Raw genomic sequence first — 21,960 nt, 5'->3', positions numbered from 1 at the left:
GGTCTATTTTTGATAAAATAAGCATACTGTAACATAGATGCATAATAAATCTCTATATGCACAGTAGTTACTCCCATTTTTCATGGTTTTGCTATCCGGACAGTTTCAAATTACAACCAACTATTTAGTACATGTCAATGAAGACTCCCTACAAAAAATAATTTTAACTATTACTTTACTGTTACTAAACCTTTTAGGAAACCTCTCTACTGACTAAATTTCAGTCTTCAAGATAACAAAAAAGAGAATTGCAAATTCATACGATCAGCCGAGGCTGACAGTTTCTACACTTCAGTCCAACACCTGGGGAAAGGACAAAATATTTACGTGCCTTTTCAGCAAGATTCCACAAGGCTGGTTCACGTTCATACAGAAATGGTTATAAAGATGGTGTTAACAAATGTCCATGTAAGAATGACCCAACAGAGCACATACGAGCCCTCCTCATCGTTATTGGATCATATGGTACCTTTATTAAAATCATTAACACGGATTACCAGATTGATTACTTGGAAGTGCCCCAAACTGCAAGACTCCTACAATGGAGTTTTTAGCTAGATTTAAAGCTTGATGCACAAAGAGGACAGAATAAGGAAACAGAGGAACACTTGAAGCAGATGTACCAGTCATGCCACAGTCTGGCCTTGAAGTCCTTAGCCAATCAACAGGTTCCCCTTCACAAAACTGCAACTTCAGCACTGTAGTTCCTTCTAAACCACTACCTGTAGCCCTGGTGTTAACCATTTTGAGGACCTGAGAGACCAACTGTCATTTTGGAAAGCCAGAGGGCTGTTGAACAGCCTCTTGGCAAGGCTTTGTGGGCCGCAAGGGAACCCAGCTCTGGCCATTTTTTCTCCTCTTCTGTGAAAACCAAAATAAACCCATGCCTTAACACTGAAAGCAGGGTACTGAAGATTTTTTCTTAAGCTACCAAAGAAAGCAAATGTTGGTCTGTACTTTCTCCTGATTTTTAGGAGTGTGCTGAACTCTATCATTTCATTTATCTTCATGCAATTTTACTTCAAAAATTCTTACATGCCATCTTTCTTAAATACAAGAACTAAGGTCTAGAAAGAAATTACACTGGAAATAGGGTTCTGTGTAGGTTTCCAAAGAGACCACAATCCCAGGCATTTTAGAAGTACTTTAAAGGAGAAGATAACAGCACAGTGAAGTGCTACTGACAGGTATTTTATTGTCTTAAATCTTTAATTTTCTGAAGTTTACTCTGACAAAAAAAAATACTTACCCACCCTTGCCCCCACACACAATGTAATTTACAGCCCTCAGATTATATAAAAATGTCAATTCTGCATGCCTGCGGGTTGTACAATTTCCCCTTTTACTAACTTTCATTATTCAATATAGCTAAGGCATAACTTACACCTTATCAATCACTTTTGGAAAAAAAAATGCAATGCAATAGTGTGTCTACAATTCATTAGAGTTGTGAATAGCTCATTGAACATGACTTTCACACACTCTGGCAATCCCACCTTCTGAAAGAACACGAGATAAGGTTACTTTAATCCTTTCAAAGAACTGCACTATTTTGCCTTCCTTTTATCCCTTTAAATATCCTTCCTAGTTAAGAAATTAACATTCTCTCTCATACAATTCTCACACAAATTGTACTTTCACTTTTCTGCATCTCTTGTTAATTACATGATGTTATCTCCAATAATCTATTCATGAAGCACAGATAACTTTGGTTACCAATAAAAGGGAAAACTTAGCATAAATTGCTTAGCACAAAGTTAATCTTATAAAGCAAGGAATAAAGAGGATCTAACAGCTATTATATGACTTATCAGCTTCTCTAAAAGGGTCACTCTACTTTTTTTTCATGAGACTAATTAAATACCTTAACAATGTCATTGAAACTTCATGAATCTTTCAATAAAATACACCCTGCCTCTACAACATGTTTTCATTTATTAAGCTCACTTAAAATGCAAAGAGCTAGGAGAACCCCATTGACAGTTGAGCAGGGCCACTCAGTTAATTCTTCTTATATGGTTTAAATGCAAAGAATAATGACCACTATAACCTATGACAATTAAAACTATAGCCATCTGTCACAAGATGTTAATCCTCTTATTTCAGCAGCTACTAGACTTTATGAAAAGCTTTCCTAAAATGCCTACCTTCCACTGCAAGGAACTGACTTTTCATCTGCTTGTGTAGTAAGCCCTGCTTCATACATCATGGATGTATCGAAAATTTTCAGGTAGAAATGTACGTATCTTACAAACATGGCTCTTCACAGTATTCCCATTTACTGTGTACAACATACAGAAAAGAAATGATACACTGAAATTTTATAGTAAAACTTAATTTGATATTTCCTTAAATACAGTTTAAATGACTCAGCTGTGTCACAATGGTCCCTATGATAGTCAGGTAATTCCATCAAAGTGAACAAGCACCATGATTTTTTTAATGGATTAAGTATTATAAGAAAACCTTATAAAAACCCATGCCTTAAATACATTTCAATCAAGGACAAAACTTAACAGTCCAGAGTAATCATAAAGCTCAAGACAGCAACTGTATACTGCCCATACAAAATTCTTTTCAAAGCTTCTGGAATATATCTTTTGAGGGGGAAAGTGTAAGCAGACAGTTAAGTGCTGGTTTAAGTATGTGGACTGCCCAGATCCTAGTATTATGGGCAGGCTGAGTCCGAGAAATAGTGGGTCTATCTTTTCCTCAACTGAGCTGAAAGTGATTTGTTTGTATTAAAATGTACCACATAACTGGGACAAGCTTCTTGTTGATACTACACAGTCAAAAAGACAAGAAAGTGTGTTAGGAGGTTTAGGCCTCTTGACAAGTCCAAGTCATCAGTTCAAGAAGTCACCAGTGCCTGACTTCACTGTTTAAGGTCCCAAAATAGAATTCAGTCACCACGGAAAACCATTACAAGCAAAGAGACAGGCATGGAATCCCTCATTATTTAAGCCAAGTCATGATCAAATAGCTAAAATAAGGACACAGGCAATACAGAAAAATAAAGATACTCCAACCATACTAGTACAATCCCAAACAGTTCAAGAAACTAAAGCTGAAAATCAGATTCATTGTATATTAAAAGTATCACTTCCCAGGAAGTTTCAGGGCATCCTCCCCTACTACATCAAGCAGGGACATCTTCATGTTGCAGAGACAAAAACACTCCCAACCTCAGCATATTTCTGTGAGAGAAACGATAAAGCAAAACAGCCCACAAGCAACCAGCTGTTCATGGGTGGATTTTCTGAACCTCCATTTGTTTTCGAAAAGGCAAATCTGCAGGACATGCAATTCTACTGAAGAACAATTCTCAGAAAACACTCCTAAATGAAATGCAGGCATAGGAAAGGTATCCCAACTCTAGCTTTAGATTCCTAACACTGCTGATGCACAGAAAAACCATGCTCTCATCCATCTGTTTTGTGTGGATGAAGAAAGGGTGTCTCTAGCCAGCAGAGCTGCCTCTCCCCAGCCATAGTAAGAAACTGTGTGACAGACAAGTTGTAGCAGACTGCACTGCCTAAAGGAAGAATAAACCCAACCCCCTCAGATAAGAGCATAAACCTAAGTACTTTCCTCAACAGGTGTTTTAAACTACTTCATCTGGAAGATTCAATTTCACTTTAGTTTACAATCCTCTTAAGGGGTGTGGTGTTACCATTTCTGTTTGGCACCCTCTAATTTTTTAACATCAAATACAATACAAACAGAACTTGGAGAAAGTGTAAGGGTTATTAGTACCATTTAGAATTATGAACTTTCCCTTGAAATAACAGAAACTCGTACTCATTTCATCTACACACATATTCATCTTCTGCATATTTTTTGTTCTGAAAGCGAACAGTTTCATGAATGTGGAAAAACTTAAGGACCCAAAAGTTCTGGACCTCCTCTGCTTTCATAACTAGTGAGATAAAATAAGAAGATTCACACGTTTTCCTTGGACCTACCCCAAACTACTCCATGGAAGTATTACTGGAGGTCTCGGGGACGATGCTCCTCACTTCAACAAAAAAAAATGCTCATATTGCTATAAAACCGTCAAGAAGCAGCTAGCTTTAAAGAAGATAAATATTACAATTTGCAAACATACTATTTGTTGTGAGGACTTTACAGACCCAGAGCTCCCACTGTGCCTACAGGTACTACCCACGTGTTGTGCATGAAGACCTAGGCAGTTTTTGCCTTCTGGAAAGGAAACCCCATACAGTCAACCCCTAACATCCCTCTAAACTACCATATTTTACCGTAAACAATAGTATATGACTGGTTTATAAGAAACTAAGTTTTTTTCTTTTCACATTCTAAACAATTGGCAGGAACTGAAGGTGCAGATTGAATAAATACCAGTTTATAGATTTATAATTTTTGTACCGTGATGACACTAATGCACAGAATTATCTTTTAAAAGGACATTTTTCTCAACTCAGTTAAAATAGCTTAGAAGAACTACACTGCAGGACTCTAATAATAAATATATTTTAGCTCTTCATTCAGTGTTTAAGCACTAGATTACTCTTACTGTATTGTAGTAGGATGTCAACTGCATATTTTAACTGGATTTCTGTATGAATCCTGACCTCTGCAAAACATCTCTAATAGTGCCTAATTCATGCCTACATAGCTATATGCACAGTATTTTTCCTCAATAAAAAGTTGTGCTTTGCTTGCAAGGCTTAAAAAAAAAAACATTTCATTCATACAAATATATCAAAACTCATGTACATACCCATATATGTAAAAAGATATCTCAGTTTTTTACTGTGAGGGTGCCTGAGCACTGGGACAATCTCCCAGGTTGTAGAGTCTCCATCCCTGAGACAGTCAAAACCAACCTGGACAGAGTCTTGAGCAGCTGGCCCTGGGTGGCCCTGTTAGAGCAGGGGTTGGACCAGATGACCTCCAGAGGTCCCTGCCAACCTCAGCCATTCTGTGACTCTGTATCTAGCAGGTACTAAAACTGAGATTTTAAAAAAATCTAGCACCACGGACACAGGAAATAAAATTAATTCTACAACACTAGTTTTCTTGGTGGTGCTAAATAGCAGTCACTTAACACAAAGGTAAATTACAATAACTATAAAAGTCTTCCATTTGATTCTAACATCTATGGAGCATGTGTACACGGGAGCTAGTTAAAGGGTTACTGCATTCAGAAATCATCTATTTCTCTCTTATTTAATAGCTGTTACCATCATGTTTTGCTGCTGCCGCTCCTCCTGCAGATGGGAATTCATTGATATGATTAAATTTGATGGTATGATAATGTATGGTAATCGTGATTAATCAGAAGCCCACTAGCAAATGGAGGATGTTGGGTATTATGTCACCTGCATTTTAAACTGCATTCCCTCTATGCCAGCCTGACAATACTTGACAGCTGGTGGGATCTCATGCTGCATCTGCGTGCTACTACTTATAGATCTGATAAGAGAAAGTGCCTATCATTCCTTCACTATCTTAAGTGCTGTAATTATACAGCTTTGCAGTCAAGTTGTGAAAACAGTGTTAAAAACAAAGCTTTTTTGCTAGCTGCTGAACAAGCTCAGTCTCACATCTGCACGGGCTATAATCTGAAAGAAATGTAATTTGATGCAGCAGTCTCATTCAAACATGATTTGCATGAAATGCTGTGTAAAGCAGCATCCAAGAAATGTCAATCAACACCACCTGATACCACGTATCCTGTTAAACAAAAACAAAACGCTTTCTACACTACCTGTGCTCTGCCACTGCTACACAGTAATAGAGTGAAAATTTCATTTATTCTTACTCATTACAGTAAAGCCATAACTAAAGCAGAATAATTGTGAGGAAGTAGGAAAATAATTTTCACAAGTGGCTTTTTATTTCCATTAACAGTTTGTCTCCTACATACATACTGTTGCAAATATGTACTAGTTACTAAATACCATTATTTACTGAATGCCAGTTTTAAATGATGGACTGTACTCAGATGCAGGACTGTTTAAGTTGTCCTTACGGTAAGTACTGGAGAATATGAGCCATGACCTTAGTAGCAGCTGGCAAAACCTTTATTCGTATGTGGCAACTCATGGCCAAATTTGAAACAACAGGAGTGAAGGGCTATCTGCACTTTCCACAACAAACAGCAAGCACTACTGCAAGGAGGTTTGTTTTAAAAAGCACCACTGCTACATACTGCAAGAGGTGTTTAAAGGCATACTCACAGACCCAGGAGCACTAATATCCATTAAGCTGACCCAAGTTTGCTACCATGGTGTTGCAGACTTATTCAAGTCAGTCCAAGAACCACTTTGGGGAAATAAAAGTAAACTATGCTGAAGTACCTTTTATAATTAATTTGCATAGCGCTAATATACAAGAAATGTACCAAACAGGCAGCAATAAAGAAAGGCAATCCCTTTTGAGCAACAACTTGAGCACATACTTAAAAACCTCTCAAAGTTTAAAAGCATAAAGAAGCATTTTAAAAACAGTGTCTGAATTACAAATAACACTTGAAAGCTTAGAATTCAACAAACCAGGGTTCTCAGAAATGGTCAGGAAAAAATTAATCAAAACTAATCAACTGCCTCTGACAGCATCCATTTAAGACAGTACCTCATGTCCCTGAGAAGTTGAATGAGAATATATAGGAAGTTTATATAAGATTTTTACAGTTAAAAGGAAAAAAAAAATACACCAAGTATTCTTTGGGATAAAGATTGTTTTGAAAAGAAATCATAAGGTAAGTGCTAAAACCAAATCATGTCAGAATCCCCTGGGAACTGAAAAGACATACAGTGGAGAATATTCACAAGGGCCTGAGGACAAATCACTCTATTGAAGTCTTTATTTTTCAATATTGAATAAAACATAAATTTAAGCTATACAATTCAACTTTTTCAGACTTAAATTTAACGGTTACCTAAAAGGCATCCAGTGCACAAAGGTGTCCTATCAAAAGATAAAAGCTTTGTGTATTAAAAAACATCAAAGCCTTCCTGGCATAAATTAGTCAGGCAGACACTAGTGCCACTTTATCTTGTGCTCCGTATCACTTCAGACTATTCTTACTCCAGTTCTGAAACTCAAGCTGATTAAAGTTCATAAAATGTGTCTGTGGGCTGGACATGTGCCCAGCTCACACCACACCTAGGGTGTCAGGTTAAGAACAGTGGCTTAATTGGCATCACAAAACCACAGGATGGGTTAGGTTGGAAGTAACCTTAAAGATCACCTAGTCACATCCCCCTGCCATGGGCAGGGACACCTTCAATTAGACCAGGCTGCTCGAAGCTGCATCTAGCCTGGCCTTGAACACTGCCTGAGATGGGGCAGCCACAACTTCCCAGGGCAACCTGTGCCAAGTGTGTTCAGCACCTTCATAGCAAAAGTTTTTTCCTAATCTCTACTCTAAATCACCCCCCTGCTAGTTTAAGGCCATTACCCCTTGTCCTGTCACTACACGCCCTTTTAAAACGTCCCTTTTTGCTTGTCCTGTCAGCCCCTTTAAGTATTGGAAGCTGCTCTAAGGTCTCCCCAGAGCCTTCTCTTCCCCAGGCTGAACAACTCCAGCTCTCTCAGCCAGTCTCCATAGGAGACGTGCTCCAAACCTTAAGAACATCTTCATGGCCTTCTATGGACTTGCTCCAACTTTGAGAATTCTCCTGGCAAAAGGCATACAGCTGCATTAACAGGCTCTGCTCTCTATGCAGCTGTTTCAGAGAAGGATCCGAGACAGAGACAGCAGAGAAATGGCCTCAGACCCAAGGAATTCCTCTACCTTGAGCCATGAGGCAGGTTCTTCCCAATTTACTCTTCACTCTAAATGTCCCACTCCAACCACAAATGTGGATGCTAGGGATGTCCCACAATTTCTGGCTGAAAAATGTTAACAGTGAAAACATCTTCCTTCTTCTGACACGCTTTATCCCGAGGCGGGTATGACAACAGTCACTACACTTTTTATCTATCTACCCATCTATCTATCTCTAAAATGCACACACATGCCACATGGTTATTACTTCAGTGTTCATTAATTTAATGATGTCTGAAGTAAAAGGTCTTTACAAATATTTCTTCAGGCAAATGCTGAAATATTTCAGGCACAGAATGTGCTGTGGACTCACATAAGGGATGAAAAGATGTGGACCATCAACTAAGCTCCCAGTTTCGTATTTACTAATGATCTGGCCTCTGTAACAGTCAGCAGCACCTTACCTGAATTGTTTAGAAGCACCTTTTACATTTTTTACTGATTTTTTTTCTTCCCTTGTTTTACTCCACCTTTCTTCACAGAACTTTTAAACTACTCTCTTAACAGGAGTTAAAAGAAAAATTAGCCAAGATAACAAACACTGGAGGACAGGAACCACAACTGTCCCTCTTGTGTAACAAGAAAAACCACAGGCTCCTACAGAGGCATCTGCAGGAATTACTAATGTGGTCAGAAAACACGTGAAAAGTTCAGGAGGCCCATATATACATGTAGTCTCTGAATAAAGTATTCCATCACCTTCCTTTAAATGGATCAGTCCCCATAGCAGACTGTTATTTGTGAAATTCCAACTGTGACACTAAGACAGCAACTTGGAAAAAGACATCTTAACCACTTTAAAGCAAAGGTAGATGATAAAGCAAGACCTTCAGAAGGATTCTGACAGAGGCTGGCTTAATCTGTTCTTTAAACAGTTTAAAGAAAACACATGCTTGGCACTTGCAACAGTTCCACATTAATTCAAATACCTCAAAAAATATTAGCATTGACTATGCTTGAAGATTGGATTACTATCAACCACAGCCACCTAAAGAGAACTGTGCAATTCAGATAAGCATAGAAGCCTTCACAGAACTCTGATCTAATTCTGAGTTACCACAGGTTCACCACATTTCTCAGCTGTAACATGCTCAGATCCACCACCTACTCAGTTTCAATCGGCTGGACATCTCTCAACCATCACTCACATAAGTCACCTTTGAATGCTCATGGAGTAACAGAGAAAGCTTCCTCACTTGTTTCAAGATTACTGAAAATGTTAAAATAACTCTAAGTAGGGAATACAGATTTATCCCATTGTGTCCTTTCTAGTACTTCCTCTCTAAACATTTCAGGAGTTAAGCTCTAAAATAAGAAATAGCTTAACAATAAGCCCTACCATGAAATATTAAAATTTAGTTTCAAAGTGGAGTTTAATCAGCCCCAACTTAAAGCAGGTTCAATACTGATGAACATTACCCTGATTAAGTACTACATTATTTCCTATGATTTAGAACTCACACCAATATGCTAACATGTTCATTACAACTTTGTCCACCTCCTCAGTTACATACTTAAGCAGAAGGTTGTGAGAATTAACCATTACAAGGTTACAAGTCTCTTCATTAGCCCAAAATTAGTAATACCTGGTTTCCAATGGATTTATGACTTGCAAGTAATTAGCTCTGATAGAAGCTCTTCCCATGTTCAGAGCACACACAGGCTCTCTGTGTTGAGAAGTTTCTCTCCCAGATAAGATAGGAACTTATGAGGCATTTCTTCCTTCAGTTAGGGCACTAGCCACTTTTGGGTCTCTCCCCTGCAAGATTTTTATTACCTTTACTATTTCCAACTCTGACACATTCAAGCAAAATAAACCATCCAGTTCAAAGTTAAAGGGGAAAGCAGGTTACAAATTTTTAATTCTAACCCCACAGTTTTCTTTGGAAACTAATCAATCAGAAACTGCAACTCAATATTTTCCTGTGATTAGGCAATCCTAAAACCAAGAGCAAATTCAAGTTATTACATATCCAGAGATTCTTCCTACAATGAGGAAAAGGATGAATGAACTACAGTCTGGAATACTTCTTTGATCTTTTCAAATGGCTTGTCAAAGTTGTCTTAAGCACTGCTATGAGTCAACGTTTGTACATAAACAAGTGCATTATAATGGCACAAAGGCATCTGACATGTAACAGAGCAAAAAAGGTAGCTCTGCAAGATAAAACGTTCCTCAGAAAGCAAATTTGTCTTCAGCTCAAGAGCTAACATACTACATTTAATAAAACAAACATGAGATATGTACACAGTGACACTTAATTCCTAATCCTAATATGACTGATAACCTATGCAAAATTTATGAAGTACTTCCTAAGGGAAGTCCGTATTATACCCATTTTATAACTCGGTAAGTTATGGAAAGATTAACTTTCTCAGGGTCATACAGCAGGTTACCAGCTGAAGTAGGGAAAACAATAAAACAAACAAACAAACAAAAAACCCAAACAAAAACACCCACCCAACCCCCCCCCCCAAAAACAAACTCAGGTCAACCAAATCCCTATACTGGATCCTCTTACTTAAGATACCCCTTCTCCTCTTTATTGAAAAAGAATTACGCTGACTCACTCTCTGCTAGTGCACTGCTTACATGAAAAGGCAGCAAGCAGTCAACTATTTTCCTTCAGGCAAAAAGAGTGAGTCCTACCAAAAATATTCAGTCCATTTGATTCCCTTTTTAACAGTATTGAACACTAGATTAGTGAGGTTTGCAGTACTTCTCAACTTCCAAACCCAAAAGTGAACACAACTAAAATTTCAGCGTCAATTTAAAAAAAAAATAAATAAAATTCCAATTTTTCTACATTGATGTAAACACACTTCAAAGATGTCAGTTACAATGCCTTTACAGATAGTCCTTGTCCTCCAATTTCTTTTCTATCCCAAATTGTGTTTATTGGCAATGCAACTTAGTATTAAAGGAAAACAAATGCAAGATACTTGTTTGCATAAAACCCAATCAAAATTACTTTCAAAAATGCTAATAAGGTCTCCACAGAATAGTAAAGGCTGCTGAAGAAAATAATTTCCTCTGAAAACCACAGTTATCTTTAAACATGAAAATATCTATGGTTAAATTCTGATGATACAATTATGCAACATATATTTCCCAAATCTAACTGTGGTTTTAATGCTTCATCATTTTACACTTCACAAAGGAAACATACCATTTAAAAACTCTATTACTATACAAAATACAGACATCACAATTCTTCACCTAGGTGTCCTGTACAAAAAAAATACTTTGTCATAAAAAACAACAGGTATGCAACATGGCAATCAAAAATCACAGGTTTCTGAAACCTGCTTCTTTCAAATACATCTGATCTCTATCAAAGTAATTTACCATGTAATAATACACAGATGTTCGCAAACATCTACTTTCTGCCTTTAACACTGCACACATTAACAGAGGGCAATTTTTGTGTGCTTTATGTGGTTGGGAAACGTAACATATGGGTCTTTAAATATTTAAAATATTTAAGGTGATACTGCACGAACTATTTTTTTCTTTTGCTTATTTTGATACTCCGCAACCCCCCCCCCGACCTAAAAATTCAGGCCAAGAAAGCTGAAATTATAAGAAAAGGTCTAGCACCATTTTCACAGAATTAAAAAAATTACCAAGTGAAATCAGCCTACTGAAGCAGCTTAGTCCCTTGTTTGTTTTAGAAGTTAGTAACATAAGAGAAAGCAAGGTCATGCAACTTCATTCCCACTTTTATGTAAAAAACCACGAGGGCATTAAAATGCCTGAAGAGATGATAAAAATGACTGCTGATTTTTACAATAAATGTATATTACTGCTTTTTAAGCTTAGGGATTATTTCAAATAGCCTTTTATTATATCAAATAAAATAAGGATTCCATTTTCACATAAAGAGTCAAGTAATAAAATGAAGCCAATATTCCTTAAGACAAGACGCATTCATGCCTCTCCCACTGGAGAGAGTGGTTCAACAATTTTACAGTTAAACAGAATTAATTCTACTCTCAAAAATCCATTGACCTTAAGCTTTTAACAAACATTTTCAACTGCAGAGTGTATTGTCAATATTTACAAATCCTTAAAATTATATTTCACTAGAACAGCTTTTATTTGCTATATTAATATTTCCTTGCAAATGTATGCTTATCCATATCAGAGAAGAAGAAACAGCTGCTACTCACAGGAAATCTCTGGGGTCCTATGGCAGGTCGTGGCTGGGCTGGAACTGGCAGCAAGGGCACTGAAACAAGAAGCACCTTTTAACACCATTTGTTTTACCTAACAGTTGTTGCTGTTATTTCCAAAACGGGTTGCAATAAGAAGCCATGATTAAAATCTGCTACATTTACCCTCACATGTCACAGTTCTTACAATTAACTTTAAGCAACCATTCCCACCCCTACAACATGCAACAGGGCAATTAGGATTCTCCTTGTTAATTTGCATAATTTAATTCTGCATTTTCCAGAACTAAATTGCTCCTTGTTGCAGGAAGGAAAACTAGAATACTTATTCAGCCAAAGACATCTCTTAGACAAAGCTGACAGAGACTCTAACAATATTTTCATGTTTCAGACAGAAGGATACATAATTAATTTGCCTTCTCAACTTCACGCCCCTCAAGATTTTCTAGGTATCTCCCAGCGTCACCACCAACCTCCCACAGCAAGCACAGGCATGAGAGACTATCTGGTATAAATCATTGTTCATAGGAAGGTAAAATGAGGGAGGCAGTGGCAATTAACAGCTAGCAAAAAACTACTTCATTTGGCCCTGCCACTGTAATAGTACATGCAACTGGGATCACAGTTCATGTAACCATAGAACTGCTGATCTCAGATTAAAGACCGCTATTTCATAAAGAGACACCAAGAATTAGGAGACCCTCTTCTGAAAAATAACCTCAAAAATTAGTATTTCAGGGAGATTAATATGGATGACTTGTCCATACAATTGCATTTTAGAAGACTAGTCACAAAAAAATATCTCCCCAAACATTCACTTAAGGTTATGACATAATGCATGGTGCACCTACACCTGGATCATCCTGGGAACTGAATCTACATTTGAATTGCCATTACAAAGTGTAGTGACAGATCTCCCATCTTCCAATGTGCTTTTTTATTTCTTCAAGTTGTCAAAGTAGTTAAAAATACATGTTTCAATGTTACACCAAAGGTCTAGAGAAGCGAGAAGTTAAATACAGCATTTCAAAACAGCAACAAATGTGCCTACATACTTACTAGAATACTTTTACTAAGGTTATTTTTCCTCAGTTTGTTTTTAGCACTTCTGAAAGTGACAGGAAAATCGTTCCCACACAGGGCTGAACATCGATTTTGTAAACAACTACTGTATGCCACTCCAGAACAGGAAACATGTTAAGAAATGTACCTAGTTTAAGGGAAAAGTTCGGTACATTTCCCAACAGAGGAGTTTGCCAAGATGCCTCAAAAATCTCTTTTTCCTTGGCAACTGAGGCACAAGAACTAATGCATTAGTGGTTATTTTTAGTCCACACCCATTGTCTGGCTTCTGTCCACTTCTGTTAAGTACTTGTGGTTTACTAGTTCAGGGACTGATGGGATAAACTAATTGCACCAGTCTTTCAGCACCAAAGGACTGCACGCAAACTTTGTATCAGGTTACACAAGAAAATTAGTCAAATAGTCTCATCTTGGCTTCTAACGAACATATGTCCGTACCCAACAGCCATAGCCACCTGGAAAAAATTGACAGGGTGCTCTTGACAGACGTAGGGTGAAAATAGCTCAGGTATTACAGGTCAGAGAGGCACTCAGCAAAATCACTAGAGGTCAGAAATATAGAGAAATGTCAACTGAGCAGGGTACTTGCAACTATTTCAGTATCCTGCCTCTGGCAGTAGCATAGAGAGATATATTTATATATTTTAAGGAAATGAATTTAATACTCATGAAAGATGGTAGTTCAAACATGCCCTTTGGATCCTTGGACAGTTGCTGAAGCAGCAGGACCAGATAGGCATTCATCTTCCTGATGTCAAATCTTCCATAGGTTTTAAAAGTATGTTTCAAAAATAATGCACAGTATTTTGTTAGACACTATTTTAAGGAGACTTAATCGCCTTTGGCTCTAAATTCCAATGCTATACCTGAAAAGATGGAGAAGCAATTCCCATATTAATTATTTAGGAGAAATATAATGCAATTTTTCCCAAGATACCAAACAGTTTTGAAAAGGTAAATGGCATACTGATCTACTGAGCCATACAGTACTCATTAGTTCATGTCAATTTTGGCAGCACCACAGTACCCTTGAAATAGTTGTTTGTGGTATAAACATGAAGGGAAAAAAAATCAATACCTATTATCACAGGTTGAATTAGTATTTCATAGTGTATCTACATACCATCCTCCAGTATTTGTAAACTGATCGCATTGGAGATGCACTCAGCCAAAAATTACTAACTGTAGCTCAAAACTAATTTAGAGAATAGGACACAAAGAGAAAACTATATGACAAGCAAGCCACTGAAGGACATGGGATTCAAATGTCACAAAAGACAACTGAATGCCAACTGAACAGTAACTGCAACAGGTATGCACGAAGACTCACATAACTGTTCTAGGGGCGGTTTGATAGACTGAGTCCTTCTTAATCATTTATGAAGCTTCAAAAACTAAAAATAGAAATCTGTTCTAAAAGTAGAAAAGTTTGATTAGAAGTAGAAATTTGTTCAAAACAAGCTGAAAGTAACTATTTTTTTTTGAACCAAGATTCAAAGGCCAGGCAGGGAGATGGTGGCCACTACAAGAGATTTGCCTTGGAAACATCAAAGGAATAAGCAAATGACAGGATTCCTCAAGACTGCTTCAACTCCCTTTCAGGCTGCAGTAGCTGGTATTACAGCCTTTACGCATGCTATTTTACTCACATGAAAAATTAGTAATAATTTACAAGAAGTTTAAGTCCATTTTAGAAAACACTGATATACACTCCATGGATTTCAAGACTAACTCAAACAGAAAAGATGTTGAGAAAGTATATTTCTATGATGTGCAGTTTGAAAAAGTGTTCCTGGTGCTGACAATTAGAAGTATCTGAGCTTAATCATGCCAGAAAATTAAGAGAGGAAAAAAATGCCAGTTTACACTAAAACATGACAGCACAACATTAAAATTACCAGAACCTGAGTGTGCATATCAGGTACTTCCAGACACGGCATTTTTAGCTTCCAGGCGTCACATTTTCAACAACAGAATCCCAATAAACTTTGCACCTATCCAACTGTATTCTCCCATGGGTAAAACCCCTCATGTATCTGGAAATACATTCAGCCAAGAAGGAGCAAGACATCATCAAGAACATGAAGTCCATCTGATCTTTCATACCTCCCATTACCCTGAAATAAATGCTGCTGTGTGTGAAACCATCCTAACGTTGCCCACTACCAGTCTCTGCCAACTGGGTCCGCATGCAGAAGGATAAACCTGAGGATAACTTTTTAAGAGGAAGTTTATAACAGCCCTCCCTACACTGAAACTTCTGTCTACCATTTGCCTGCAGTGACAACTGCCATTGAAGATTTCAGAATTATGCTAATCTTCCCTGAAGAAGACTAGTGATTTCCTACACATTTTCTTAAGGTGCGCAAATGTGCATTTTCATGTAACATAAATGTCCTGCTGCAGCTTAAAGACTGAGACGGCCACTACTGTCAGTCACTGCAGAAAATTCAGCTTCCTATACATGCTTTCTGATCAAGAAGATTAAAATTCTACAGTGATTTAAAAGATTGCATTTAATAGGATGTTGCACACCTATTAGCAGAAATATTCAACTGTCTTGCCAAGGATTCCTTCCGTAAAATGTACGGCATAAAGGTATCTTGCGTGTACTAGCTGCCATCAAAACCCATAGCAAAGACCTTTCTCACTGAAATACAGGTCTTCAAAAACTGATCACTTATTCTCCAGGGCTGCACTATTCATCCAATAATGAAGATCTCCTAACATGCAGGTGGTACATAACTTTATTAAAATCAGGATCTGCAAGTAAAGACAGAAGAAGAGACTATACTGAAGCTCAGGCAAGGGCCTTGGAATACCCACAATGCCACAGATGCAGTAGTAAGGCTGAAACAAGCCTGAAGCTACTTGATAATGTGAAAACAAAAATAACTCGGACAAAAAAAAGATTATACACTGGTATACTTTTGGTATTAGGCAAAAGGAATAATCCTCAGTAGCCACTGCTGGCATTAGGAGGACGCTCCTACAGACAATTTGTTGACTGTTTCACAGGAAGAGAGGACAGGCATCTAGCCAATTTTTGCTTTTCACAAAATCATAACTGTTGCTTTGGAAATGATAGGAAAATGCACAGAAGGCATAAATCCAAGACTAAAGGGCCTTTTGGACTGCTTTCATATAATCTGTCCCAATGCATAATTTAGTGGAAAGCACTGATTTCATTAGACAAGAAAAGCAACATAATCTCTCCAATACAGCTACTATGAAGCCATCTGTGATAAGCCTAAAAGATCTCTATAAACTGGTAATATCCTATCTTTCAAAATTCCTACTTTTCACTGGTCAAATAAATGAAGCAAAGATAGTACTGGCTTGGAGTTCTGCTCATTCAAAAGGGGGAAGAATACAGAAAAATCTAATGGTGAATCTGTATAAATACTAAGTATTTCTTTACTCTGTCTAGTCTCAACAGAATCAGAGCTATGCAGGTGTCTCTTTTTCCCTCTTAGGGATTAAACAACAGCTCTGCTAAGAAATGCCCTAAAAAGCGTAGCCCAAAGACTGCTTGTGTCAAGTTATGGAAAAAATGTACTTGGCAGGCTGCAAATCCAACAATCACAAATGTGGCACTGAAAGGAGAAGTAAAGGTATGTATCTTGTTAAACAAGGACAGCAGCTGGTACCTTTCACAGAGCCTTTACAGTGCAAGGAGTGCTTTGGTGTATTCTCACTGAAATAGGTGGGTGGGCATTCTGTGAATGCTGTACTTACCCAGATTGAAAATTGACATTCACTACTGTTAAAAAGCACATCCTCTTTTCAGTTTCCATTTTTACTGCTCTTTGCAGGCTTTACAGTAGAGTAACAAAGACGATAAAGAAGTGAAAAGACTACTATTTCAGCTGGCTACAGTCCAATATTGTCTTACTTCAGGCAAAACATTTGTTTCAAGCTTAAGGAAAGAATACCAGCCTGAAGCACATCTCCATGAAGTGATAAACAAATTGCTGCATCTCTGGCACAGAAGATGATGAGTCACACTTGCATGACTGGGAAGGCGTTCAGAAAGCTCACCTTGTACAGGTGTCACTACTGTCCCCTTGAAATGTGGATTTATGTGTATGTTCTTCGGTTGCTGAGGTGTCACTGGAGGTGGAGTCATCATTATTCTAGGCGTTTCTATCTGAGGGGGCATATGCAGCCCTGGAGGAGGAGAAGAATGATGCTGATGCTGTAAAGGAAGCAGAGATTGTAACTGTTGCTGCTGCTGCTGCTGCTGCTGTTGCTGTTGTTGCTGCTGCTGCTGCTGTTGGTGGTGGTGCTGCTGTTGCTGCTGCTGGAACAGACTCCTAACAGGTTGCTGGTGTGTTGGAATTAACCTCTGTGAATGCGTCTAAAGTCAGACAAAAGAATAAAGTCAATAGGCTTTAAAGTTACAATATCCTAACATAAACCAGCACAAAACCAAGACACCACTGGAGAACAACTAAGGCCAAATATGAAGAGAAAAACTTCTGTCCCATATCATCAACTGGAACTGTTAAGAACCATCAGCACAGGGACAATTGAAGACATTAATGTGAAGGAGAGGATGACAAAGAGTAAGGAAGCACACGGGGAATGAAGACAACCATCCACTTATTTTTAACAGTGAAACTGTCTAGTTTCATGTGTGAGGGTTCTGCATGTGTTACCTGAAACTGCCATCAACTGCAGTAAGGTATGTGTGATGATCACTAGAAATCTGAACCCTAGTACCAAAACAAGTCCACTAACATCTACTTCATGTGCAAAAGAGCTTCTCTGAGAAAACAAGCCTAAGAGTAGCAACAAAAGTCAAAACACAAATTTAGCTAGATTCTTAAGGTACCAGTGCAGCCCATCTATCCATACTGCTTGAAGAAAATAATACTTCACAGATACCTTTCAAGGTACGTTTCATAACATAAAAGAAAGCCTCTTGCAACTGAACACTCTCAAACATAATTGACAAAATCAGTTATAATTAAAAAAGTGATTATGTTCAGAAACATTCTTTGCTTCTAAACTCACTGATACTAGGTATCAGTCCTATATCAGTAACTTAGTAGTGCAAAGAGTCCCAAACAGGCCTTTTAGTAACAAATATGTGACTCTTTTTTCATCAGCCATATACCCACAGCAAAGCAGCTACAAAGTATGGGCACTCACTGTGGTGAGCACAAAAATGTTTACATTTATGATCAAAATAGCTAGCAAAGACTGCAGCAATACAGAAGTAGGACACCACCGTTTTAAAAGCATGACAGCCTACGGCAGGGCTCTCAACCGCTGAAATATCCACCGACTCCTGATAGTGATCAGCACCTAGAGTTACTGCTGTTGGAAAAAAATCCCTTTTGTTTAATACAGATGACCTTGTCCTGCAAACACATATACAGGCTCTGTTCTACTATCTCAGCTTCCAGTATGTTCTATGCCAGTTAACAAAGGTAAGTGTGGCCTACCTCTTGATCACACAATTGTGGTTTGTTTGGGGTTTTTGGACGGAAAAAGTAGCATCATTTAGATTGTGAGTCAAAGCACAGGATGGAAAAAGAACAAAGAGGCTACATTTCATCTCAATTCCAAGATACTAACTTATCTAGTGTGATCACTTTCCTAGGGTTTTATTTGCCTCCGCAGTATCATGGCTGGTATACAAATAGATTTTTTTTATTTTAGAAGTATCAGCAAAAATATGTTTGACAAAATCCAAGAAATATTTTGCAGAATTATATTTTAAATTTAATTACTCTTAATAATGTGGGACTGAACATGTGTTCATGCTGCATGTAGAGGACTTGTCTGAGTAACCAACTTTCTCCTCCATCCTTATGCAAACCAGTAAGTAAGCCTAACTGGGTTGTATGAGTTCAAAACCACATTTTATTTGAAGGCTTTGAGGTTCCTCAAGTTGAAGCTGGTAGCAGGACTAAAAACACACTTCATAATCACATTACAAAAGCCCATCCTGCCTAACACTACTCTGAAAGAAAGAGAAAAAGAAAAAAAAAAAGATTCACTATTTAGAATGCATTTCTCTAATTTCCTGAAAGTATTTTCAAAGAATACTAAGTATTAAAGGTACCATTGTTGATGGCTGGTTTGGCAGCAGTGCAGGCCTGTGATCCTTCATTCTTCCCCTATCATTGTCTCTCCTTTGTTCTCCCATTCCATGGCACATAACTGAGCCTCCTCTTCGCCCTCCTCTCCTTGAGCCATATCGTCCCTGTTTAAGCTGCCTTTCTCTCTCTTCAAATTCAAGTAATGCTGCTTTGGCTTCTGCAGAAAGTTCTGTTGAAAGACAGATGAGGAAAAAATATTTTAGCTTTGTGCTGAAAAGCTGGAAAATATAATAACCAGAAGCATCCTTGCAACTAACAAAATTTGCAAGCACTTCAATCTCCTTTAGGTGGCATGTTAGCATTTCATTATAGACAACGTTAAAAGGAAAAAGCACAGATACCTGTGTCTGTTGCACAGACAAAAAGCAGCATGTAAATGAAACAAACATGAACAAAGTTTGGTTGTTGGTTTGGTTTGGGGTTTTTTTAAGGCTATTGAAATTTGCCTTATCCTGTAAGAGGCAGCTATGGCTCCTCTCAAATTTGTAGTATCTTAAAAATCCCACTTATCAGCAGGGATGTCATGCAGTATAATGAAACCCCCAGCAAACTTTACAATAAAGAATATGCTGAGTCTTCCATATGAACAGATTTAATCCACCGCATTCTTTTGCACACTGGCCTGTTTCAAAGAATGACTTTCGAGTTGGTTAAGTGTTTTCCCAGTATGTAACTACGTAATATCTGCTCTGTTGCATGTAGTTTCAGAACCAGCTGCACTCTACAAGGGATAATTCCACTTAAGAGAACACACATCAAAATTAGTGCTAAGCTCAAGCCAAATACACTGCCACTGTTAACACTGACTCGACTCACATCACAGGCGAACACCAGAAAACAGATGGTATTCAACCAAGATTGCCAAATTTGCTCGAAACCTGGGACTATGCTGATAATATTAAAAGAAAACCATATAGTAACAGTCTCAGGTAATCAAGTTACCTGAAATATAGAGAAAATCTACAACAAACTCAGAAAATACACTGTGACAGCAAAAACAGAGCCATTTGCCAGGTTTCAATTACTCAAAAAGAGACAACTTGAACCCATTGGAACTGAGGATTTTGCCATGTGCCAGCCAGATTCCTTGTTATCTCTAAAATTAACTTCTGCCTCTAACAGGGCAAAATTAAGCTACTCTACAAGAAACATATTCCTGAAAAATAAAAACATATTTTGAATTCATGTAAGAGGCAATTAGTGCCAAAATTCCAGTTTTCCATTTACAAATTTGCTCTTAATGTTAAAGGAGACTGGGCACAGGGATCACTTCTCAGAATAAAGTGTTTTTACTTATTAATACTACACATAGTGGCTGAACATATCTGAACACATATCTGAACATCAGAATAAGAGCAGTTTCTATCCAGCAGCTGAGACACTACTACCACATCTCCACATATCACTACACATCCTACATCATAAAGCAACTGGAAATTATTTAAATTTCTTGTGAGTCTAACAGCCAAAGCTACTTAAGCTAACATTTTAAACATCTTCATAAATAAATAGTCTTTGTAGTTGAGGACTGACAGAAGGGCAGAAAAGGGTGAGCGCCATGCATTCCCACTGCGGCAGTTGTTCCTACTTGGCTACAAAACCTACCTGCATGAGTAAGCTGCAAAGACTAAATTTGCATGTCCTGGTTTTCAGAGCTATTCAGCACCTCCAGAAAGCAAGGGCTTTTTTGATTTTTAAAATAAAAGTTTACAACTTGCTGACTGTCTAAGAACACAGCAAACAAGAGAGATTTCTAAAAGCGAAGGATCTGCCATATTGTCGTGGTTTAACCCAACCAACCAGCTTGTTAACTCACTCCCCCCCCTTCTTGCCTTCCCCCTACTCTCGGAGGGACGGAGAGGAGAATCAGAAAGAATGCAACTCCCACGGGCTGAGATAAGAACAGTTTAGTAACTAAGGTGTAACACAAATCACTGCTGCTGCCACCAATAATAGTAATGATAAAGGAAATAACAAGGGAAGAGAATACAACACCTCATCACCAGGCGACCGATAACTCGCTCCCCCCAGCCCGACCAAGCACCAACCGATACCTCCTCCAACCCTGCAGTCCACTCTAGCCCCTTCTGGGTCCCTCCCAGTTACATCCTGTGCATGACGTGCTGTGGTATGGAATACCTCTTTGGTCAGTTTGAGTCAGGTGTCCTGTCCCTGCTTCATCCCGGCTTCCCCTCCTCCCTGGCAGAGCATGAGGCCCACAAAGTCCTTGGCCAAACCAAAACATCATTGTTTTTCAGCTCTGTTCCCAGCTGAAAGTCAAAACACAGCACTGCACCAGCTACCAAGAAAGAGAAAAATGACTGCTACTGCTAAACCCAGGACATTATCCACCCCTTATTCCATACCATTCACGTCATGCTCAGATCCCACATTTTCAATATACCATCACTTTTATCTAAGTGCACTCTTATCTTAGTGCATGGGCCAGTCCCTATAAAGCTGCTGAATCCATCTGGTCCATGATGTCAGGCTCCATCTCTTGTAGCAGTCTTTCAGAGCATGAGAGGCTGTGTGCAGTGTTCACACACATGAATAACCTGGGCAATAGTGTCCATTGCTAAGTCCACCCCTCGATCATGAGTCCATCTCGATGTTGCATCTCTGCTCTGTTGGCCTTAAGGGTCATGGGCCCACCAGGCTTAAATAATTCACTGTCCTTCCATCTCCAATGCTTCCAAAGCACTGGAGGGGCCCAGTGGACTAGATACTTGCCCATACTGTCCCACATGCCCTGCCACTCATGACTCTCCAGCCTTGGGGGAAACCTCT

General features: G+C 38.4%; 1 protein-coding gene across 7 annotated transcripts in view; it reads right to left on the bottom strand.

The window, feature by feature from the left end:
- RBM33 (RNA binding motif protein 33) overlaps positions 1 to 21,960 on the bottom strand; it is a 106,724-nt gene that overhangs the window by 46,994 nt on the left and 37,770 nt on the right. For 6 of the 7 annotated variants that reach the window (XM_061349313.1, XM_061349319.1, XM_061349336.1 and 3 more), the window contains exons 8-10: positions 19,134 to 19,339; positions 17,099 to 17,417; positions 11,972 to 12,030 (exon numbers count right to left, since the gene is read on the bottom strand). In XM_061349313.1, the coding sequence (XP_061205297.1) occupies positions 11,972 to 12,030; positions 17,099 to 17,417; positions 19,134 to 19,339 (584 nt within the window). The remainder of the gene's footprint in view (positions 1 to 11,971; positions 12,031 to 17,098; positions 17,418 to 19,133; positions 19,340 to 21,960) is intronic. The other variant, XM_061349327.1, reaches the window with a different exon arrangement.

Source organism: Neopsephotus bourkii, unplaced genomic scaffold (genome assembly GCF_033783945.1).
Source record: "Neopsephotus bourkii isolate Nb327-2 ecotype Australia unplaced genomic scaffold, CSIRO-AGI_Nbou_v1 NB_53, whole genome shotgun sequence".
In the NCBI taxonomy this organism is placed as follows: Eukaryota; Metazoa; Chordata; class Aves; order Psittaciformes; family Psittacidae; genus Neopsephotus; species Neopsephotus bourkii.
Note: the sequence above shows the minus strand (reverse complement) of the source record. Positions and strands in the feature narration are given on the sequence as shown.